The sequence below is a fragment of the Anomaloglossus baeobatrachus genome, chromosome 11 (assembly GCF_048569485.1).
Source record: "Anomaloglossus baeobatrachus isolate aAnoBae1 chromosome 11, aAnoBae1.hap1, whole genome shotgun sequence".
NCBI classification, from domain to species: Eukaryota; Metazoa; Chordata; class Amphibia; order Anura; family Aromobatidae; genus Anomaloglossus; species Anomaloglossus baeobatrachus.
This window is the reverse complement of record NC_134363.1, coordinates 168,271,118-168,297,079: the sequence shown is the minus strand read 5'-3', so window position 1 is coordinate 168,297,079 and position 25,962 is coordinate 168,271,118. Positions and strand designations below refer to the sequence as shown.

General features: G+C 47.7%; 1 protein-coding gene across 1 annotated transcript in view; it reads right to left on the bottom strand.

Annotated features, from left to right (window-relative positions):
* The window catches only part of LOC142256817 (nicotinamide N-methyltransferase-like), a 74,998-nt gene extending 60,885 nt beyond the window's left edge, over positions 1 to 14,113 (bottom strand). The window contains exons 1-2 of the mRNA XM_075328717.1: positions 13,941 to 14,113; positions 5,022 to 5,228 (exon numbers count right to left, since the gene is read on the bottom strand). Coding sequence (XP_075184832.1) covers positions 5,022 to 5,172 — 151 coding nt within the window. The 5' untranslated portion in view covers positions 5,173 to 5,228; positions 13,941 to 14,113. The remainder of the gene's footprint in view (positions 1 to 5,021; positions 5,229 to 13,940) is intronic.
* Between the last annotated feature and the right edge of the window lie 11,849 nt (positions 14,114 to 25,962).

Sequence of the window (25,962 nt, the reverse complement as noted above, 5' to 3'; positions counted from 1 at the left end):
GTTAGATAATGTTGTCTCCCGAGAGTGAGGCTGGCCCTAGGGCCCGGTGTAAGTGTGTAGTACCACAGGTCACAGAAGAACTCACACACAATCCACAAATGTCTTTCAGGGTTTTTACTCACTTTTTGCTGGTCGAGTGAGGCAACCCGGGCGATGCTATGATGAACCAGGTGGAAACAGGTATCCTTCAGGCTGATCCAGTGGTGACTGTCAACTCGCCTTCCTAGCCCTTCTTGTTTCAGATGACCCCTGACTTGAAGTACTGCGGGAATCACCCAGGGAAGTCACAACTGCCTTTCTCCCCTTTCTGGCCCGTTTGCTGGCAGCGTGGACCAAGTAAAGATGGCTTCTTGCCTTGTCTCTCTTAGGCTAAGTTCACATTTCCGCTAAAATCTATCAGTCACAATCCGCTGCTCTTGTAAACAGCGGAATCCGTTTAGCGGATTCCGCTGCTCCCATAGACTTGTATGAGCAGCGGATTGTGACTGATGATGCTGCGTTGCACCCTCCACCCGACTGATCAGACGTGGAACGACTGACCGCCGGGCGGGGAGAACGCAGCATGTAACGTTTTTTGAGCAGCGAGATCCGTCGGATTTCGCTGCGCATGCTCTCTGGCTCCCTGCACACGTCACCAGCTTTGGTTGGTTACCCGATATTTACCCTGGTTACGGTGCAAGGAGCCAGCGCTAAGCGGTGTAGGCCCGTAACCAAGGTAAATATCGGGTAACCAAGGTAAACATCGGGTGCTTTGCTGTTACCCGATATTTAGGCTGGTTACGTGTGCAGGGAGGCCGACACTTCCCCGCTCGGCCCCGCCCCCTCCCGCACTCCGCACATGTATGTACACACACACACACCTGTCCCCAGCCATGCAGACAAGCACTGCCACTGACACCCTCGTCTGGCCCCGCCCCCCGCTCGGCTCCGCCCCCTCCCGCACTTTGCATGTGCACACACATACATACATACATACATGCACATACACACACTCACTCACTCACAGATACACTCACCTGTCCCCAGCCATGCAGACCGCAGCACTTCCACTGACATCCTCAGCGCCTGGCCCCGCCCCCCGCTCGGCTCTGCCCCCGAACTCCACCCCCCGCACACAACGGAATCCGACAAAGAATTCTGTTCTTTGTCATCCGTTGTACAGCGTTGAACAGCGCATCAGTCACATGCGTCAAGCGACGCATGTGACTGATACAAATCAACGGAAATGTGAACTTAGCCTTATGGGCCCCCTCGTTGCTGCTGATGCTGCGGACTCTGTGTTGGTTGGTGAGGCACATCGAACACCCTCACCAGCAGGTTTAGCAGACCGAATAATTGGCTTGCTGCTCTAGGGACCTGTTTCCCCGTGCGAGCCTGGCCTACTTCAAAAGTCCTCGTACTCAATCACCCCGCTTCTTCCTGAGATGTCTTTCAGGCTGACTACTTGATAGCCGTTCTCCCCTGCCGATAGCCACTACACGTACAGTGTCTGCCCAGTGACTCTGCGCCCGTCCTCCTTCTGCGACTGCACACTGCGCTTCCTCACTTCAGACCGGTTCACTACTGCCTCCCCACTGTGCCTGCCTAGCAACCAGTTTCTCCACCCCACCACTAGCTGAGATGTGGAGACCACGCCCCCTCCTGGGTCTGCCCAGGGGTCCCCTCTATGGTGTGTGTGAACTAGCCACTATGTGGCTGTGTGTCCACACCCTATTCAGCCTTTGGGATTACCTGTTTGTACTGACCCAGCATGGGTGCAGTAGTCAGTGGTGCCTGACCAGGTCAGGGGCGCCACAGAGCCGGGTCAGCACACTGAAAGAGGGAACGAGTGATGGAGAGAGACGGGTGCTGGTGCAAGACAGAGCAGGACAAGGAACAAAGTGAGTGTCTTAAGCGAGTGCCCCTGAGGCTTTAGTAGCTTATAGCTCAGTCCAGCCATATTGGCAAAATCCCTCTAAGAGGGAAAAGACGTGGAACTACTTAAGGAGCAGAATAACTTCCAATGACGTGATGTGGTCCTAGGATGGGTAGTGTTGGGAAGAGAAGGACTTGTGGAGGTTGAAACAACTGAAGTGGAGAATGTGTGCTTAATGATCCTGTGTGACACTGAAATGTGAAAGATTTGTGTCCACTAGCTAACGTACATTGTTTTTGTCAAGTGAATATTCAGTAAAACTACGGCCAAAACCATCGACAACATGCGGCCTGCAAAGACGTATCATTTCCTGAGTGCAACACCACACACCCAGTCAGGACCTCCATTTTCATGTAGTGTGTCGGGGTGCAGCCACGACTGCCACCCCGTGCCACGTTACACATGCGCACTACAAAACTTTGATATGCCCTCAGTAGAGAGTAGTGCGCTTGTGCAGGAACGCCATGGAGGCCTCTTTGTGGATCACGTAGGACGCGTCATCCACATGAAGCTGGAAAGGAGGACGGGGACTGCACAAGATAGAGGAGGTGCCGGACAGACAGCAGCGACGCCTATTGGACCAGACTGCCCTTCAGGTGAGTATAATAAAGGTCTTTTTTACGTTATACAGATTGGCTTAGGGGATGTATATACAGTTTTCTGTATATAAGGGCTTACTGTTGGTGGCTGCAGTTTATAAAGGAAAATCCTGGTGACAGGTTCCCTTTAAGGTTTCAAAACTTTCACATGAGGCCATGGGCAGACAGGAACAGATTAGTAATTATAGGTAGGTTTCCACTTGCAATATACACAGTGGTCTGCTGATAGTCTCAGCAGCACTCTATAGTGTATCTGTCACGTTTCAGTTTGGACTCTGTTGTGCAGAGTTGTATTTGTCACCTGGTTTTGCGGTGGGAGAAGCCTATCCTTCCATGCCTCGTTCACTGGATCACACTGCTTTATCAGAATGTCTCCTCTATCGGTGCAGTGCCAGTTATAGCCGTGCTCTGTGGTGTACGCTCCTGGTCCCTGTAAGTTCTCTTGATTCTGCCCTCTACTTCGTTTGACCTCCCTGACTTCCATCCTCCCCGTTCAGTCTGACTTCACTGACTCCCGTCCCCTCCATCTTGGTTTACCATCCTGTCTTCCTCTCCTGCTCCCTGTTTGTTGTTCCGTCCCTGCGCCCCCTCCTACGGCTTGCTCTCCTGGTTCCTGACCTCTGTTTCACTCCTGACACTGACTCCACCTACTCTCAGCTCTAACCATGCTTGTACGACTTCTCTGAGTAATCAATTTGCGATTACTCAAGTGACACCTTGTGGATCCATAGTTCTGTTACACACACCAGTGTTCCGGCTCCTCCTAGTAGTGACTTTACAGTATCTCCATCTCACTTCATGCCGCCATGATGTCTTCTTCATAAGCTTCTTAAGGTGTCTAGTGCAGCTCCTATCTCACTGAGATCAGCCGGCTTCTTCTCTGCTAGGCAGGCACCGGTCACCTAACCCTGCTGGTCCCAATCACGATCTCTGCAACCGCAATTGTTACGCCCCTGTGTCTACCACTTGACTAACCCAGCTCTGCTATTGCTCAGCTCTGCAGTAATTATACGCAGTATGTGTACTGACAAATACTCCTTTGCTGCTTCAACTTTCTGTCCCAACACTTGGCTATATATATTGACACTCAAGGCATCAGACTGCTGACAATTGCTTCAAAGTGCTATTCCACACTTGACTTTGCTCCTTGGGCCCAGATGCTGTATCCGCTCTGTTCCTAAATGCTTCCCACACATTTGGCTCTGGTACAAGCTACCTGTCTGCCAACTGAGCTCTGTTGTTTAAAGGAGCTGTCCACACATTCTACTAAAAAGTACTTGTCTGCAATATCAACTCTGCTGTTACAAGGTGCAGCCCTCACATTTCAATCTTCTGTACCAAGATGCCAACTACACACATTGTCCTACTGTTTGAACATGCCTGCATGCTCAGATCTGCTTGTCCAATGTGCCTGTTCTCGTCGCCTTCTCAGTTTAGGCTGGTTTCACACTACGTTTATTTAACATCCGTCCATAACGTTTTTTTAGCGGAAAAACGGATCCAGTGCAAATGTGTTTTCACTTCAATGCATTTGCAATGGACTCGCGTTAACATGCGTTCACCTGCGTTTGCGTGCGTTATAATGAGGATCCAGCGACTTGCAGTTTTTTAACATCTTTCAAAAACTCTACTTGTAGCGTTTTTGAGCTGCGTCCAAATACTGCATGTCACCGGATCCTGACTAAACAGCATGCAAACGCAGGTGAACGCTGGCGTGCTGATAGACAGGATCCTGCTTTTGTACTGAGCATGCCCAGAACCAGTCTCGCGTGATCTGTCTCTCTCTCCTCCTCCCTCCCTCACCCTCTCTCTCTATCTCTGTCTCTCCCCCTTCCTCCCCTCCCTCTCTCTCCCACCTGAGAGCTGCGGACACTCGTAACCAAGGTAAATATCGGGTAACCACTTCTCTTAGTTACCCGATGTTTACGTTGGTTACGCGTGCAGACAGCCCTGCTCCTAGCAGCTGCAGACACTCGTAACCAAGATAAATATCGGGTATCCAAGCCCGATGTTTACCTTGGTTACGAGTGTCTGCAGCTGTCAGAAGCCGGCTCCCAGTCTAGTTCCCCTCACTCCCGATCACATGACTCCAATGCCCGCCCCTAAACATCCAGTGACAGGATCCTGCAAAATAACAGATGCGTTTGCATGCGTTTTTTGCTGTAAAAGCAGGATCCGCTTTTGTAGCAAAAAAACGTTCCTGACGCATGTTAAATAAACGTAGTGTAAAACCAGCCTTATCAACATCCCATCTAACTACTGATCCTGGCTGCTCCATGTGCTGTCTTTCCTTTCCAATTCCACTGCATAATCACCTCTGTTCCGTGCTGCTCATCCTGACCTATAGTTTAGCAACTCCACATCACAATGTGAGCCAAAACATAAGCAAACACAATTTTTACTTTAAAATAAAAATGTACTACAGTAAACTAGTCATACGAGTAATAATGACATTATACATAACAAAAGTGACCAGTTTGAGTAGCAAAGATTTAAGAATTTCTCACCTTTAGTGAAAGTTTCATGTAAATGTTTCATAACAAATATTGTAAATTCTCCAGTAAGGATTCCATCCTTTGCCCTATGATACGTCTGTAAGAACTGTCTGGCGTCAAATTCATTAATGTACTTTTGTTGGGAGGTAACGTAAGTGTCCATGACGTTCTGTCCTTAGGACTATCCTCAGATTATGTTATAGATGCTTCTGTAATGACCTGTATCGCAAACAAATCGTAGATATTATAGCAAGAAAATACCTTAATCAGAAATGATTTAATATGCTTGGATACAGCACTCTGTGAACAGCCAGCTTCTTTAGCAATGACCTTTTGTGGCTTACCCTCCATGTGGAGTGTGTCAATGACTGCCTTCTGGACATTTGTCAAATCAGCAGTCTTCCCCATGATTGTGTAGCCTACTGAACCAGACTAAGGGGCCATTTTAAAAGCTTAGGATGTCTTTGCAGGTGTTTTGTGGTAATTATTCTAATATTTTGATCCTTCTGTTTGTAATGACTATATATAATATATAATAAACCGTGAAATAGATCCCTCTGTGTGTAATGACTTTATATAATATATAATAAACACGTGATATAGATCCCTCTGTATGTAATGACTATATAATATATAATAAACACGTGATATAGATCCCTCTGTATGTAATGACTATATAATATATAATAAACACGTTAAATTGATCACTCTGTGTGTAATGACTTTATATAATATATAATAAACACGGTAAATAGATCCCTCTGTGTGTAATCTATATATATAATTGCCTTATTCTGTCTGTCTGTCTGTCTGTCTGTCTGTCTATCTGTCTGTCTGTCTGTCTGTCTTGCTCCAAAATTGTGTCCTTACGGTGACACAAAGCTGATTGGCCGCTGGGCTCGCCATGGCCCCGCCCCCCCACACGGATTGGCCGCTCGCCCAGGCTGCGCCCCCACACGGATTGGCCGGCCGCTCGCCCAGGCTCCGCCCCCCCCACAGATTGGCCTCTCGCCCCGGCACCCTGCAGGCATTGGCAACTCGGCCACGCCCCGCCCCCCTCACGCAATGCACACTAGCTCTGGCCCCGCCCCCCCACGCATTCCCCGAACCGACACGGTCACGGAGCCACGACTCACAGGTGAGTACTGTACCCCCGGGAGCCCACATCAGCGTACGCCGCCAAACCAGCCGACACATACCCTCGCATTGCTGGGGCTGGCCGGCGTATGCTGGTGTGGTGGGCTCCCGTGCGAGCGGGGGACGAGATACGCTGGTAACCATGGTAGCATAGTTACCAGTGCATCAAGGTCCTGCAGTGGCGGAACATACACACACGCACACACATAACAGCACACACACACACACACACACATACACACACACACACGCACACACACACACATCAGATCACACTCACTCTCACACACACATCACACACACATCACATCGCATCCACACACTCACAACATCCTGGGATATCGCTTGCTTCTCGGCGGCGATACTATGCTGTGAGCTTCCAGGACCTGCCGGAGGATCACATGGCCAGAAGCATGTGGTATCTCCGGATGTTGTGAGTGTGAGCGCGTATGTGCAATATCGTCAATGTGTGTGTGCGTGAGTGTATGTGATCGGGTGTGTGTGAGTGTATGCGATCGGGTGTGTGTGTGTGAGTGTATGCGATCGGATCTGTGAGTGTCGGCAGAGGAGCACGGCGTGCTGGAGGAGGCTGGGAGGAGAGAGGCTGATCCTGGGGAAGGCTGGGATGGGGAGGCTGAGAGAAGAGAGGCTGATGCTGGGGTAGGCTGGGAGGAGAGAGGCTGATGCTGGGGACCGAAAAGGCTGATGCTGGGAGGAGAGAGGCTGATGCTGGGGGAGGCTGAGGCTGGGGTAGGCTGGGAGGAGAGAGGCTGATGCTGGGAGGAGAGAGGCTGATGCTGGGAGGAGAGAGGCTGATGCTAGGGACAGAAAAGGCTGATGCTGGGAGGAGAGAGGCTGATGCTGGGGACAGAAAAGGCTGATGCTGGGAGGAGAGAGGCTGATGCTGGGGACAGAGAGGCTGATGCTGGGGACAGAGAGGCTGATGCTGGGGACAGAGAGGCTGATGCTGGGGACAGAGAGGCTGATGCTGGGGACAGAGAGGCTGATGCTGGGAGGAGAGAGGCTGATGCTGGGAGGAGAGAGGCTGATGCTGCGGGCAGAGAGGCTGATGCTGCGGGTAGAGAGGCTGATGCTGGTGCAGCATGGGGGATGGAGCACGATGGGGGTGCGCAGCATGGGGGATGGAGCACGTTTGGGAGTGCGCAGCATGGCGGATGGAGCACGTTTGGGAGTGCGCAGCATGGCGGATGGAGCACGTTTGGGAGTGCGCAGCATGGCGGATGGACCACGTTTGGGAGTGCGCAGCATGGCGGATGGAGCACGTTTGGGAGTGCGCAGCATGGTGGATGGAGCACGTTTGGGAGTGCGCAGCATGGCGGATGGACCACGTTTGGGAGTGCGTAGCATGGCGGATGGAGCACGTTTGGGAGTGTGCAGCATGGCGGATGGAGCACGTTTGGGAGTGCGCAGCATGGCGGATGGAGCACGTTTGGGAGTGCGGAGTATGGCGGATGGAGCACGTTTGGGAGTGCGCAGCATGGCGGATGGACCACGTTTGGGAGTGCGCAGCATGGCGGATGGAGCACGTTTGGGAGTGCGCAGCATGGCGGATGGAGCACGTTTGGGAGTGCGCAGCATGGCGGATGGAGCACGTTTGGGAGTGCGCAGCATGGCGGATGGAGCACGATGGGGAGTGCGCTGCATGGGGGATGGAGCACGATGGGGAGTGCGGAGTATGGCGGATGGAGCACGTTTGGGAGTGCGCAGCATGGCGGATGGAGCACATTTGGGAGTGCGCAGCATGGTGGATGGAGCACGTTTGGGAGTGCGCAGCATGGCGGATGGAGCACGTTTGGGAGTGCGCAGCATGGGAGATGGAGCACGATGGGGGGTGCGCAGCATGGGGGATGGAGCACGATGGGGGGTGCGCACCATGGGGGATGGAGCACGATGGGGAGTGCGCTGCATGGGGGATGGAGCACGATGGGGAGTGCGCTGCATGGGGGATGGAGCACGATGGGAAGTGCACACCTCCCCCCAACACACACACACACACGTGCGCGCACTGCACAACACACCACACACACACACTGGGAACCACAAACAACTGCCCTACACAGACACCCACACACACAGACAACGCTGCACACACACAACACCCAACACACAAACACCGCGGCACACACAAATATACGCACATACCGCACAACACACACATTGCACAAAACATACCTCCCCCAAAACACACCGCACACACACAAACCGCGCAACACACACACACACAACGCTACAGACTCACAGCGCTCCACAAACAACACAACACACGCAACACACATACAACACCGCTCTCACCCCCCGTCACACCCAGACAACACCCAGAACATGTACAGCCCCTACACAAACACTTGGTAACTACACACAACAACATCTATATATATATATAACAAAAATCATACATGAACTACACAATACGTAAATTCTAGAATACCCGATGCGTAGAATCGGGCCACCTGAATCTAGTGACTTTATATAATCTATATATATAATTGCCTTATTCTGTCTGTCTGTCTGTCTGTCTTGCTCCAAAATTGTGTCCTTACGGTGACACAAAGCTGATTGGCCGCTGGGCTCGCCATGGCCCCGCCCCCCCGCACGGATTGGCCGCTCGCCTTGCCTCGGCTCCGCCCCCCCACGGATTGGTCGCTCGCCTCGGCCGGCCCCGCCCTCCGCATGTTTTGACCGCTGGCCCCGGCCCTCCGCACGCATCGCCAGACATAACATTGCGCTGCTGGGATCGTGACGGAGCCGGTGTATGCTGGTAACTATGATACACATCGGGTAACCAAGGGACCTTAGTTACCCGATGTGTATAATGGTTACCAGCATTCACCGGCTCCGTCAAGATCCCAGCATCGCAAGGTTATATCTGGCGCTGCTGGGATCGTGACGGAGCCGGTGTACACTGGTAACTATGATACACATCGGGTAACCAAGGGACCTTAGTTACCCGATGTGTATAATGGTTACCAGCGTTCACCGGCTCCGTCAAGATCCCAGCATCGCAAGGTTATATCTGGCGCTGCTGGGATCGTGACGGAGCCGGTGAACGCTGGTAACCATTATACACATCGGGTAACTAAGGTCCCTTGGTTACCCGATGTGTATCATAGTTACCAGTGTACACCGGCTCCGTCACGATCCCAGCAGCGCCAGACATAACATTGCGATGCTGGGATCTTGACGGAGCCGGTGAACGCTGGTAACCATTATACACATCGGTTAACTAAGGTCCCTTAGTTACCCGATGTGTATCATAGTTACCAGCGTACACCGGCTCCCGGGGAGCCGGCATTATACTCCTCTCCCCCCAGGACTACTCCTCCTATTATAGTCCTCCTATTATACTCCTCTCTGAGTATAATAGGAGAACTATTATAGCATGGGGGATGGAGCACGATGGGGGGTGCGCAGCATGGGGGATGGAGCACGATGGGGGGAGCACGATGGGGGGTGCGCAGTATGGGGGATGGAGCACGATGGGGGGTGCGCAGCATGGGGGATGGAGCACGATGGGGCAGCATGGGGGATGTAGCACGATGGGGGGTGCGCAGCATGGGGGATGGAGCACGATGGGGGGTGCGCAGCATGGGGGATGGAGCACAATGGGGGGTGAGCAGCATGGGGGATGGAGCACGATGGGGGGTGCGCAGCATGGCGGATGGAGCACAATGGGGGGTGCGCAGCATGGGGGATGGAGCACGATGTGGGGTGCGCAGCATGGGGGATGGAGCACAATGGGGGGTGCGCAGCATGGGGGATGGAGCACGATGGGGAGTGCGCAGCATGGGGGATGTAGCACGATGGGGGGTGCGCAGCATGGAGGATGGAGCACGATGGGGGGTGCGCAGCATTGGGGATGGAGCATGATGGGGGGTGCGCAGCATGGGGGATGGAGCACGATGGGGGGTGCGCAGCATGGGGAATGGAGCATGATGGGGAGTGCGCAGCATGGGGGATGTAGCACGATGGGGAGTGCGCAGCATGGGGGATGGAGCACGATGGGGGGTGCGCAGCATGGGGGATGTAGCACGATGGGGAGTGCGCAGCATGGGGGATGGAGCACGATGGGGAGTGCGCAGCATGGAGGATGGAGCACGATGAGTGCGCAGCATGGGGGATGGAGCACGATGGGGGGTGGGCAGCATGGGGGATGGAGCACGATGGGGGGGGCGCAGCATGGGGGATGGGGCACGATGGGGGGTGCACAGCATGGGGGATGGAGCTCGATGGGAGGTGCACACCTCCCCCCAACACACACACACAACACACCACACACACTGGGAACCACAAACACCGCCATACACAGACACCCACACACACAAACAACGCCGCACACACACAACACCCAACACACAAACACCGCGGCATACATAAATATACGCACATACCGCACAACACACACATTGCACAAAACATACCTCCCCCCAAAACACACACACACACCCCACACCCACACAAACCGCGCAACACACACACAACGCTACAGACACACAGCGCTCCACAAACAACGCAACACCCAACGCAACACACAAACATCACCGCTCTCACCCCCCGCCACACCCAGACAACACCCAGAACATGTACAGCGCCCTACACAAACACTTGGTAACTACACACAACAACATCTATATATATATATATATATATAACAAAAATCATACATGAACTACACAAGACGTAAATTCTAGAATACCCGATGCGTAGAATCAGGCCACCTTCTAGTCTATACATATAATTGCCTTATTCTGTCTGTCTGTCTGTCTGTCTTGCTCCAAAATTGTGTCCTTATGGTGACAAACAGTGGATTGGCCGCTGGGCTCGCCATGGCCCCGCTCCCCCGCACGGATTGGCCGCTCGCCTCGGCTCCGCCCCCTCGCATGGATTGGCCTCTCGCCCCGGCCCCCTGCACGCATTGGCAACTCGGCCACGCCTCGCACCCCCTCACGCATTGCACGCTCGCTCTGGCCCCGCCCCCCGCACGCATTCCCCGAACCGACTCCCAGGTGAGTGCTGTACCCCCGGGAGCCCACATCAGCGTACGCCGGCAACCCAGCATTGCTGGGGTTGCCGGCATACGCTGGAGTAGGCTCCCGTGCGAGCGGGGTATGCTAGTAACCATGGAACACATCGAGTAATATTGTAGCATGGTTACCAGCGTACACCGGCTCCCAGGTGAGCGCATCAAGGTCCTGCAGCGGCGGAACACACACACACGCACACACATAAGAACAGACACACACACACATCAGATCACACTCACTCTAACACACACCTCACACACACATCGCATCCACACACTCACAACATCCCGTGATATCGCTTGCTTCTCGGCGGCGATACTGTGCAGTGACCTTTCAGGACCTGCCGGAGGATCACATGGCCAGAAGCATGTGGTATCTCCGGATGTTGTGATTGTGTGAACGCGTATGTGCGATATCGTCAGTGTGTGCGTGTATGCGATCGGATGTGTGTGAGTGTGTTCTGATGTGTGAGTGTGTGTGTGTGAGTGTATGCGATCGGATCTGTGAGTGTCGGCAGAGGAGCACGGCGTGCAGCACAGCTGCTGGGACCGCCCACCGGTGGGCACAGGGAGAAGTGGGGTGTGTGTGTGAGTTTATGCGATCAGATGTGTGCGTGTATACTGTCTGATGTGTGACTGTGGAGCACGATGGGGAGTGCGCAGCATGGGGGATGGAGCATGATGGGGAGTGTGCAGCATGGGGGATGGAGCACGATGGGGAGTGCGCAGCATGGGGGATGGAGCACGATGGGGAGTGGGGATGGAGCACGATGGGGGGTGCGCAGCATGGGGGATGGAGCACGATGGGGGGTGCGCAGCATGGGGGATGGAGCACGATGGGGAGTGCGCAGCATAGGGGATGGAGCTCGATGGGGAGTGCGCAGCATGGGGGATGGAGCACGATGGGGAGTGCGCAGCATGGGGGATGGAGCATGATGGGGAGTGCGCAGCATGGGGGATGGAGCACGATGGGGAGTGCGCAGGCACGATGGGGGGTGCGCAGCATGGGGGATGGAGCACGATGGGGAGTGCGCAGCATGGGGGATGGAGCACGATGGGGAGTGGGGATGGAGCACGATGGGGGGTGCGCAGCATGGGGGATGGAGCACGATGGGGAGTGCGCAGCATGGGGGATGGAGCACGATGGGGAGTGCGCAGGCACCATGGGGGGTGCGCAGCATGGGGGATGGAGCACAATGGGGGTTGCGCAGCATGGGGGATGGAGCACGATGGGGAGTGCGCAGCATGGGGGATGGAGCATGATGGGGGGTGCACACCTCCCCCCAAAAAACACACACACACACACGCACTGCACAACACACCACACACACACTGGGAACCACAAACACCGCCATACACAGACACCCACACACACAGACAACGCCGCACACACACAACACCCAACACACAAACACCGCGGCACACACAAATATACGCACATACCGCACAACACACACACTGCACAAAACATACCTCCCCCAAAACACACCACACACACACAAACCGCGCAACACACACACACAACGCTACAGACACACAGCGCTCCACAAATAACGCAACACATGCAACACACAAACAACACCGCTCTCACCCCCCGACACACCCAGACAACACCCAGAATATGTACGGCGCCCTACACAAACACTTGGTAACTACACACAACAACATCTATATATATAACAAAAATCATACATGAACTACACAATACGTAAATTCTAGAATACCCGATGCGTAGAATCGGGTCACCTTCTAGTATATAATAAACACGTGAAATAGATCCCTCTGTGTGTAATGACTCTATATAATATATAATAAACACATGATATAGATACCTCTGTGTGAAATGACTCTATATAATATACTGTATAGAAATAGATCACTGTGTGTAATGACTCTATATAATATATAGAAATAGATCACTCTGTGTAATGACTATATAATATATAGAAATAGATCACTCTGTGTGTAATGACTATATATAAACACGTGAAATAGATCCCTCTCTGTGTAATGACTATATAATATATAGAAGTAGATCCCTCTGTGTGTAATGACTCTATATAATATATAATAAACACATGATATAGATACCTCTGTGTGAAATGACTCTATATAATATACTGTATAGAAATAGATCACTGTGTGTAATGACTCTATATAATATATAGAAATAGATCACTCTGTGTGTAATGACTATATAATATAAACACGTGAAATAGATCCCTCTCTGTGTAATGACTATATAATATATAGAAATAGATCCCTCTGTGTGTAATGACTCTATATAATATATAGGAGTAGATTCCTCTGTGTGTAATGATTCTATATAATATATAGAAATAGATCCCTCTGTGTGTAATGACTCTATATAATATATAGGAGTAGATTCCTCTGTGTGTAATGATTCTATATAATATATAGAAATAGATCCCTCTGTGTGTAATGACTCTTTATAATATATGTGTTTCTCTTTTTCTATTGAATTACTGAAGTAAATGAACGTTTTGATGATATTCTAAGTTATTGAGATGCACTTGTATGTATGTATGTATATATATATATATATATATATATATATATATACATACTGAAAAAATATAGACGCAACACTTGTGTTTTTGCTTCGGCAAAAATATTTAAAAAGTCTGAACACCGAGAGCCCTCATCTGGGTAACGCAAAATGATGAAAAGTCGTAGATTGTTGCTTGGATAAGCTGCTGTCAATACATATTATACGAGGAATCCTTTCTTACCTCTTCTCTTGTCTCGTGATATCCTGGGATGAGTGGAGCGAGATGCTCAGTGTCCACATACGAGAGTGTAACAAGGTGCTGAATCTGTGTAGTGGTAGACTGAAGTTCTTAACGAAATTCACAGAAAGGAGAAGTTTACACTGATAAGTAGGTCACTTCATATATATATATATTTATAGCTGTTTCATATCAAGATTTAGTATAATTACAATCTTGAATCCATCACTTATTACATTTGTCCCCTCCTTTTGTTGGCAGAAGGCACTTACCTGGCACATCCACTGTTCTCTGTGCATTCAGAAAGCCAACAAAACATTTCTGTAACCGTGGCCCGAAGCCACAAATATATGGGTTATCATAAATGCAAGCAACCCTTTTGGATTTGCTCCCAGTTTTCATGAGCTGAACTCTAACATGTAAAGAACTAAAGATCTAAGACTTTTTCTATGTACAAAGGGCCTTTTCCTTTCAAATATTGTTCACAAATTTGTGTAAATCTTTTAGTGATATCTTCTCCTTTGTAGAGATAATCCATCCACTTCACAGGTGTGGCATATCAAAAGGCTGATTGCATGATAATTGCACAGGTGTGCCTTAGTCTGGCCGGCATGATTATTGCACAGGTGTGCCTTAGGCTGGCCACAATAAAAGGACACTTTAAAATGTGCAGTTTTATCACACATCACAATGCCTCGGATGGTGTGAGTTTAGAAGGCGCATGCAATCGGTGTGCTGACTGCAGGAATGTCCACCAGAATTGTTCCTATGAATTGAATTCTAATTTCTGTACCATAAGTTGTCTCCAAAGACGTTTCAGAGAATTTGGAAGAACTTCCAACTGGCCTCACAACCGCAGACCACGTGTAACCACACCAGCCCAGGACACCACCAATAGTGTAAAATTGCACATTTTGGAGAGGCCTTTTACTGTGGCCAGCCTAAGGCGCACCTGTATGCTGCCTAATCAGCCTACTAATATGTCACACCTGTGAGGTGGATGGATTATGAGAAGTGATCACTAACACAGATTTGCACAAATTTGTGAACAATATTTGAGCAAAAAAGACCTTCTGTGCATATGTAAAGTCTTAGATCTTTGAGTTCAGTGTTGCGTTTATATTTTTGTTCAGTGTATATACAGTTAGGTCCAGAAATATTTGGACAGTGACACAATTTTCGCGGGTTGGGCTCTGCATGCCACCACATTGGATTTGAAATGAAACCTCTACAACAGAATTCAAGTGCAGATTGTAACGTTTAATTTGAAGGTTTGAACAAAAATATCTGATAGAAATTGTAGGAATTGTCACATTTCTTTACAAACACTCCACATTTTAGGAGGTCAAAAGTAATTGGACAAATAAACCAAACCCAAACAAAATATTTTTATTTTCAATATTTTGTTGCGAATCCTTTGGAGGCAATCACTGCCTTAAGTCTGGAACCCATGGATATCACCAAATGCTGGGTTTCCTCCTTCTTATTGCTTTGCCAGGCCTTTACAGACGCAGCCTTCAGGTCGTGCTTGTTTGTGGGTCTTTCCGTCTTAAGTCTGGATTTGAGCAAGTGAAATGCATGCTCAATTGGGTTAAGATCTGGTGATTGACTTGGCCATTGCAGAATGTTCCACTTTTTTGCACTCATGAACTCCTGGGTAGCTTTGGCTGTATGCTTGGGGTCATTGTCCATCTGTACTATGAAGCGCCGTCCGATCAACTTTGCGGCATTTGGCTGAATCTGGGCTGAAAGTATATCCCGGTACACTTCAGAATTCATCCGGCTACTCTTGTCTGCTGTTATGTCATCAATAAACACAAGTGACCCAGTGCCATTGAAAGCCATGCATGCCCATGCCATCACGTTGCCTCCACCATGTTTTACAGAGGATGTGGTGTGCCTTGGATCATGTGCCGTTCCCTTTCTTCTCCAAACTCTTTTCTTCCCATCATTCTGGTACAGGTTGATCTTGGTCTCATCTGTCCATAGAATACTTTTCCAGAACTGAGCTGGCTTCATGAAGTGTTTTTCAGCAAATTTAACTCTGGCCTGTCTATTTTTGGAATTGATGAATGGTTTGCATCTAGATGTGAACCCTTTGTATTTACTTTCATGGAGTCTTCTCTTTACTGTTGACTTAGAGACAGATACACCTACTTCACTGAGAGTGTTCTGGACTTCAGTTGATGTGAACGGGTTCTTCTTCACCAAAGAAAGTATGCGGCGATCATCCACCACTGTTGTCATTCGTGGACGCCCAGGCCTTTTTGAGTTCCCAAGCTCACCAGTCAATTCCTTTTTACTCAGAATGTACCCGACTGTTGATTTTGCTACTCCAAGCATGTCTGCTATCTCTCTGATGGATTTTTTCTTTTTTTTCAGCCTCAGGATGTTCTGCTTCACCTCAATTGAGAGTTCCTTAGACCGCATGTTGTCTTGTCACAGCAACAGCTTCCAAATGAAAAACCACACACCTGTAATCAACCCCAGACCTTTTAACTACTTCATTGATTACAGGTTAACGAGGGAGACGGCTTCAGAGTTAATTGCAACCCTTAGAGTCCCTTGTCCAATTACTTTTGGTCCCTTGAAAAAGAGGAGGCTATGCATTACAGAGCTATGATTCCTAAACCCTTTCTCCAATTTGGATGTGAAAACTCTCATATTGCAGCTGGGAGTGTGCACTTTCAGCCCATATTATATATATAATTGTATTTCTGAACATGTTTTTGTAAACAGCTAAAATAACAAAACTTGTGTCACTGTCCAAATATTTCTGCTGGACCTAACTGTATATATATAAATATATATATATATATATATACACTATATTGCGATAAATAATAGTTTAAAAGAAAATTACTGGTTTAAATTCTACTAAGTAACTGCAGGCTATTTCACCGCTAATTATTTTATTTTTCCTTAGTCCCCTAATGGAGTGTAAAAATAAATAGAATTAAAAACTTACATATGGTCCCCCATATATTGATACCCAGTACAGATAAAGCATACATCTACAGGCGGAGAGCATTATCTTGGCTGTGTATCAAAATACGAGGGACCCCATGTGGCTATTTGTTAATTATTTAAATAAATAATTTAAAAAAAGTGTGCAATCCCCCAGCCCCCAATTTAGATATTCAGGCATGATAAAACCGGCAGCTCGGGACTGGTATTCTCAGGCCGGGGAGGCCCATGGTTATTGAGCCCCCCCAGTCTAACAATAGCAACCCGCAGCCGCCCACAATTGTCGCATCAATTAGATGCGACAATTCTGGCGCTCTACCCAGCTCATCTCGATTACCCTCGTGCAATGGCAATTGGGGTAATAGAAGGGGTTAATGACAGCTGTGATTTGTCAAAATAAAGACCAAGACAACACCTAACAATGGATCAGCAGTACCACGCCATTGTGAGGCCTCAAGCAGGATGTTCTTAGACAGAAGTGGCCACTGAGCTTAGAATGGCATCAGCAGATTGCACTAGAGATACAGACAGACTGAAACAATCACAGAAAGACAGAGAAGTGGACATCCTTTGGCTACATCCAACACTAATGACCGCTTCATTGGGAACAATGCCCTTCGAAGCCGGATGGTAAATGCCAAATAACTCCAGGCACATTTAAGGGAGGTAAGATGCACCCAAATGTCATGTCAGACCATTCAAAACCATTTACATCAGCATAGTCTGCATGCTAGACAACCTGCAAGGGTACCTGACCACATCACCAGCTACAGGCATCATCTACATACCTGACCACACCACCAGGCACAGGAGTGATCTACACTGAATGAGGAACCAGTGGGCCTCAGCTTTGTACACTGATGAAAGTCGATTTACGCTGAGCAGAAATGATGGCCACCAACGATGTTAGAGACATCAAACAGACCACCGTGGATCAGCCACTAGTCAATACACAACTGCCCTGCACTTTGTGAATGCTACAGTGACAGCCCCTACTAGTGAAATAACATAATTAATCCAGTCATTGTGCCTCTGTATGAACAACATCGGCCTAACTTCATCTTCATGGACGACAATGCAACAGTTCATCGAGATTGCATCATTAGGGAACAGCTCCTGGAGACTGGGGGATCTCAAATGGAGCGTCTGCACTTTCTCCAGACATGAATCCCATAGAAAACCCATGGCATCAGTTGAGTCACCATAACTCTGTACCCCAGAACCTTAATGACCCACATTTTAAGAAGAGTGGGATGCCATGCCTCACCACACAATAACTCCACTGGTGACCAGCAGGAGGCGTCATTGTCAGCTGGAGTTGATGCTCAAAGCCACATAAGTTATTGGGATGTTGACATTTTTTGGGGTGTGTTCAGCTATTGACATTGCCCCTGTTTGATTGGTTTATTGCAAACAGCAGAAAGTTCAGGAATTTTACTAATAAACCAAATTTGAAATGAAGTGTGAATAATCTCTACTGCAACTAAATACGCACAAATCAGTTTTTCCCCTTTGTCCATTGAAATGCATATATCGTCAATGTCATCTATGATATGGAAAGCGCACCCCGATAAAGCGCTGTGTATTTTCTTCTATTGCAGAGTCACATGAGGATAACACTCGAGTTTGATCCCCAGCGGTATAATGTAGTGATGCTTGTTCCTGAAAACTTATTATGCAATAATAGACGTTTACACGGTTGAATTAAGTTTAAGTGCTCAGTGTACATACATGACCTAGATAAGACTTGAACAATTTGATTTATCGGCCCCTAAAGGAATGAGAGCACATATAAGGTACAGAACAGTATTCAAAATGCAAAATGCCCTTTCATACAGTGTTTCCACCCATATCCTGTCCACCGCCATTAACTTGAGAACGGCGGCAGCTATAGGCATAGAAGTGGTGTCTAGGTATAGTAAAGTATCCATGCGCTACGCAATGAAACCACCTATAGCGCCACCTGGTGGAAAACAACGGCGTTAGCATTTTTATTTTGAAAACGGAACGAGATAGAGAAAAAAAGTGAATTACAAAGTTGTAGGGCATCATCATTTCAATACGAATCGACACCTTGCATACAGAAATGCTATGATATGAACGTGTAAAACTCACAAGGCTGCGGACGTGAAGTAATACCTCATGGAGACCTTCCTACAAGTCATTGGGTATGGTGGCTGTGTGGAGTGGCCTCCACGCTCACCTGACCTGACCCCATTGGACTTCTTTCTGTGAGGTCACATCAAACAGCAGGTGTATGCCACAAACACCCACTTTCTAAGACCTAAGGTATCGAATGGGCTTGCACACTTTTCCTTCTTGCTATAGTTCCCACAAGTACAGATTTCTAACTACTCCTCTTCAACTGACTAGACTCGGACGGAGTCAGGCTGTATCCTGCAGCTGGCTCCTCCCCCTGTGAGCAACCCACAGAACTTAACTGTTCCTTGCCTATGTCCTCCTTTTACTAGGGAGAACCTATTCTCTTTACCAGGGAGCAGTACCTAACCTGGCCACTAGCTAGCCACACTTACACTTTATGCATAAATGCATTGCATACATAAACACAATTCGCATTATTATAATTTAACGGCAATTGGTGTTTTCAGCAGGGCAGGGGTAAAAGGGCCTAGCACCTTCTTACAAGACTGTAATCACGATTGTTGCTCTGAGGTCACAGAATGTTTTCAATATCCTGCTGCTTCGAGCCAATGAATAGTGAGCGATGGTTTTCCAATAGTCATCTTGTTGGTCATCTTGGATGTGCTTGTCACTCTTCAAGCTAGAAAGCGTGGTGCTCACCATGGCCGACAATTGTGCACTACAAGTGGCAGAGGTAGATTGTTGAGCCTTTCACATTGATCTCATCTACTCACTTCTTATGTTGTTGGCCAACCCGATTGGCATTAACCATTTGGTTGATCTACTGGGCCTTAAATCAGCACAATCCATGGTTACTTCTTAAAATGTTGGCACATACCTGGGCAGAAGCAGAAAATGTTGGGATCTATCCAGCTAGAACAGGAAGCTTTCCTTCCTCAACAATCTTCTAAATGGGAGTTTTGTTGGGAGAATAAAGGATGGCATACAATAAAATGTTGGCCAAAACATCCTGCAGAAATGACTGATGCAGTCCACACGGGACATTGGTGGAAAAAAGAAGAGTAGAAAACTGCTCCTCCAGCACATCACACTCTTCTCAGACTTTTTATCCTACACCTTATGGTACAATTCTTGCATGGCGGCCCTTTGATCTTAGTGTCCAACTGTCAAGGCAGGGGAGAGAAGCTATACCAGTCATATAAGACAACACACAGGAAGGGGTAAGGAATGCCTTATAGTTAGGGTGTATAATCTAAAATATGATTCCAACACGTCACAGCCGACTCAATTGGATATACAGGGTTTCCTAGACACCCTGGATCTTCCCCGGGTCTTAGATGAGCAATTAGAGGAACTTAATCTTCCCTTTACTACACATGAAATCCTAGGTACCATCAAAATGACTAAATCTAACTTTGCCCTGGGCCCCGATGGGCTGCCATACGAATATTACAAACAATTTACATCCACTCTGTCCCCCTTTATGTTAAAAACCTTCAATTTTTGGCAAAATAAAGGGTCAATTTCCCCAAACAACTTAGAAGTGATTATTACCACCCTCATAGTTAGGGAAAGGAGAAAGTGATGACCCCCGATTACAACCTGCACTGCCCTCACCGACCATATACCTGTCGCCAAGCTGGAATACCTGGGGCCCTGTCTTACCAAGACAAAAGGGCCCTAAGTAAAGATGGAGAGTATGAGCGTTCAGTCAAAACCACTAACACTAAAGGAAGACACAAGGGAGCAATACAGGGGAAACACAACTGCAATTATCAGAGCCCTGGTAGATAGCAAAAGACTAAAGGCCGCATTGCACGCAACGACATTGCTAACGAGATGTCGTTGGGGTCACGGAATTCGTGACGCACATCCGGCCCCGTTAGCGACGTCGTTGCGTGTGAAACGCAGGAACGACTGTTAACGATCAAAATTACTCACCTTATCGTTGATCGTTGAGGCGTTGTTCCTTTCCCGAATATCGTTGCTGTTGCAGGTTGTTCATCGTTCATGCGGCAGCACACATCGCTATTTGTGACACCGCAGGAACGAGGAACTATCTCATACCTGCGGCTGCCGGCATTGCGGAAGGAAGGAGGTGGGCGGGATATTCCGCCTGCTCATCTCCGCCCCTCCACTTCTATTGGACGGCTGCCGTGTGATGTCACTGTGACGCCGCACGAACCGCCCCCGTAGAAAGGAGGCGGTTCGCCGGCCACAGCGACGTCGCAGGGAAGGTAAGTCTGTGTGACAGGTGTAAGCAATGTTGTGCGCCACGGGCAGCGATTTGCCCGCGACGCACAACCGACGGGAGCGGGTACGCTCGCTAGCGATATCGGTACTGATATCGCAGCGTGTAAAGTGCCCTTAACACTTATCTGAGCAGCAGCAACCACAGGAGTCTCTGGAGCATCAGAAGACAACCTCTCCAGAGCTCAGCACGGAACAAACTATAAACTGCACCCAAACCACTCCAAGATGAGGTTAATAAAGGAAGTCAGAGGATAGCAACTTAGAGACAGGATAACAATTCTCATAGACTAAGAGTAACAAGTCATAGAGTCCACTAGCTGCAAAAACAAGGAACTGTCAGATAAAAATATGTGCTGCCAATCTCTGTGATCTTCTAGCATTCATTGCATCTGGATTCTCAGCTGGCCATGATACATCCGTGACACCACCTCTGCCCTAATGTCTGTGGTCAGATGAACTAATACTATAAAACATGGAAGCTTTTGGAACATTTTGGAAATTGATTTGTAAACATACATATTGTTTTTAACACGAGTTTGTAGTTTTGCTTTTTTACTGTAATGGAATCTTATCTTGTTTTGTTTTTCAGAACCACAGAAGTAGAGAGAAAAAACTATTTTACGATATTGTGAATTGAACTTAAGTATTTTTTTTCATATTTGTTTTTAAAATTGCATCAATATATTTTGTTTGCGAGGTAAGATCTTATGCAAACATCAGTATTTTATGGTTAGTTGTCATAAGCCAAAATCAAAGAATGACTTCAAAACAAAGAACAGGTCGGATTCTTTAATTTAAGTTTTTTCTCTGTAAGTTCAACTTTTAATTTTAGTTTACAAATATGGATGCAAAAAAAAAAAAATCAACCAAATACTGACATGTGAATAAGGCTTGACACTGATTTCACATTGATATGTCAATCTGATGTGTGGTTGCCCAACGCACAATCTTACAAATCAGCCCAATGCTCTTTTTGGAAAAGGAAATTCAGACTGTGAAATGGTTATAACAATTTTGTACGTAATAACATATTATAAGTTTATTTTCTTGTGGGGAGCACCTGATTGTGGCAGGTTTATGGTGAAATGATGTTCTTTCCACTTCAATATTGTGGCCCAAACACTGCTCACTGGAACCTTATGTAGTTGTCCCACAGAGTTGTGCACAAACTTCCCCGACTGTTATGGCGGCGGCGGACTCTGTTCAGATTGCAGATTCTGACACTCTGCCCGATGGTTCCTTTGGTGTCTGAAATCAACACAAGCAGACTCGGGTGTCAATCTGTTGTGTGTTTTTAGTGCTTTTTAGGTTCCTTTGATCACATGTGGTGGGGAAACCAATCACATCTGCTCCCATTCTATTTATGCTGGATGAAATCTTCTACCCATGCCAGCTATAGTTTATTCTGTTTGGTCTGTGAGCTTTTTTGTTCCAGACTTTATGGTGAAAGTGTTGATTTTTGCTTGCTGCAGTCGTGGACTTTACTCTTGTTGTCTTGTTTCTTCGTTCCTGCTCTTGTTTTCCTCCTAATCTTTTATTGTCTAATACCTCTGTGCGTGCTGAATTGCAGAGTTTGGCTTTACCCTGTCTGTCTGTTTCTGTGGGTTTCATCTCACTCCTGTCCCGTCCCCTTTAGTGTCAATTACAGTGCCCTGTCTAGTGTCAGCCATGGTGCTCCCTCTTGTGTGATCCACAGTGCCCCCTTTTATGTCAGTCACAGTGCCCTCTCCATTGTCAGTCACAATGCCTCCTCTACTGTAAGCCACTGTATCCCTTTAGTGTCAATTACATTGCCCCCTCCATTGTCAGTCACAGTGTTTCCTTTACTGTAAGCCACTGTGTTCCCTTTAGTGTCAATTACAGAGCTCTCTCTAGTGTCAGCCACAGAGCCTCCTCTAGAGTTGGTCACAGTACCTCCACTAGTGTCAGCCAGAGTGCCCCCTCTAGTGTCAGCTACTGTGCCCACTTTTTGTGTCTGCCATAGTGCTCTCTACTGTCAGCCAGCGTGTCAGCCCTCTAGTGTCAGCAAGTGTGCCCCCTTTAGTGTCAAAGAGGAGGTGCCGAGCCCGGAGAATGGAGACACCCATCTGACCTATCTGCACCATACCGACCATTTAGGTGAGTACTATAAAGTCATTTGTATGTTCTACACAGTGTCCTGGGCTCTTATATACAGCATGTTAGAATGCTGTATATAAGAGCTCACTGGTGGTGGCCGCAGCTTGTAGTCACCACGGCTGGTGACAGGTTCCCTTTAACCTTGAGTGGAGCTTATTTAATTCCATCTGGTGGTGAAGGGGTTAAGGTTCATCTCCATCTTGCAGTGATCTAACAGGTAGTTGTAATCTCAGCTGCAGCCACTCCCTTCTGCTATAAATATCTGCACCTCACTCCTTCCTATGGCGGCTATAGCTCATACCTATGCTGTCCACTTGGAAAGAGACTGTCTCAGGAGAAAGCTGAGGTGTCACTTCAGTTACAACTGAGAAATTCCTGCTGTTGTGTGTTTCCCCACCTGTTTGTCTTTCCTACCTTATTACAGTGGCGACACTGGTATCTTGCTGACCCTCATTAGTCAGGGTGAGTTCAGGGCCAGCGAGGACCTAGGCACGTGATCGGCGTATGGGGGAAAGAACCCATCTAGGGACTTTAGGGAGTGCAGTGATAAGCCTCAGATGAATATTAGGAATTGACCCAGCTCCCCTTTCCCTAGAACAGGGCCTTCCGTTGTATTGTTAGCCTGGTGGTCCCTCTGTGTTACGCTGCTTGTCGGGTGTCGTCTCGGACATGGTGCGACAAGTGTGGTCACGATGGGTATCCAACCAGCCTGTATAAATGATTGGTGGTGGCAGCTAGTTTTTACTTTGGTTATTGTAGAGCTTGCATTGACTGTACCAAAGTATATATATATATATATACAGTGCCTACAAGTAGTATTCAACCCCCTGCAGATTTAGCAGGTTTACACATTCGGAATTAACTTGGCATTGTGACATTTGGACTGTAGATCAGCCTGGAAGTGTGAAATGCAGCAAAAAAGAATGTTATTTCTTTTTTTTTTTTTAAATTGTGAAAAGTTTATTCAGAGGGTCATTTATTATTCAACCCCTCAAACCACCAGAATTCTGTTTGGTTCCCCTAAAGTATTAAGAAGTATTTCAGGCACAAAGAACAATGAGCTTCACATGTTTGGATTACTAATCTCTTTTTCCAGCCTTTTCTGACTAATTAAGACCCTCCCCAAACTTGTGAACAGCACTCATACTTGGTCAACATGGGAAAGACAAAGGAGCATTCCAAGGCCATCAGAGACAAGATCGTGGAGGGTCACAAGGCTGGCAAGGGGTACAAAACCCTTTCCAAGGAGTTGGGCCTACCTGTCTCCACTGTTGGGAGCATCATCCGGAAGTGGAAGGCTTATGGAACTACTGTTAGCCTTCCACGGCCTGGACAGCCTTTGAACGTTTCCACCCGTGCCGAGGCCAGGCTTGTCCGAAGAGTCAAGGCTAACCCAAGGACAACAAGGAAGGAGCTCCGGGAAGATCTCATGGAAGGAGCTCAAGATTAAAGTCCACATGAGACACCCAAAGAACCTAGATAACTTGGAGAAGATCTGCATGGAGGAGTGGGCCAAGATAACTCCAGAGACCTGTGCCGGCCTGATCAGGTCTTATAAAAGACGATTATTAGCTGTAATTGCAAACAAGGGTTATTCCACAAAATATTAAACCTAGGGGTTGAATAATAATTGACCCACACTTTTATGTTGAAAAGTTATTAAAATTTAACTGAGCAACATAACTTGCTGGTTTGTAAGATTTATGCATCTGTTAATAAATCCTGCTCTTGTTTGAAGTTTGCAGACTCTAACTTATTTGCATCTTATCAAACCTGCTAAATCTGCAGGGGGTTTAATACTACTTGTAGGCACTGTATATATATATATATATATATATATATATATATGTGTGTTGAATCAGGTGTGTACATACTATATGTTCATTGTGAAAGTGCCCAATAATCAGCCTAGTAGCGAAAGCAGCGTCGGCTCGTCCATCAATCGTCAATCAATTGAGTATTGTCCTGATGATTGGAGGCAGCAAAGCGATTTTTCCTTGACAAATTGGTGGCAGCGGTGGGATATCTGCGTTATCTCCCAGCTGTTCCCTGGAAGCCCACATTTCCTAATAAAATATTGATTTATTCTAATAGGGAGCTTGTTGCAATTTCATTGTGCCTATGGTTAGGGAAGAAAGGATCTGGTGAAAGGTTAATCTACATGGTTTTTGTATGGGTATATTTATTAGACAGCAAAGGCATAGCAAAAACATCAACATAAAATATTGATATCATGTATAAAAAAGCATGGCACAACAATAGAAGTTCCTTTCTCCATGAAAAATGATCATCCCATCAATATATCAGACTTTTTACATAAAACTTAAAGATACATTAACTTGAGGCAGTCATACAATAGTGTAGTGCACCCTAAAGCTATGTTCACTTAGTTTTTTGAAGAGTTTATTGGAGGTAATCAGCTGCAAAATCCTCCTCAAAACTTAAAGAGGTTGTCCCCTGCTTTTATATTGATGGTGTCACATTGTACTATGGGATGTCCTGAAGCAGTACAGTGCAAACTCCACTAGAAGGCAGCAGAGTGGTAATAGATCCAAGTAACCCTACACTAATAGCAGACCAGGAG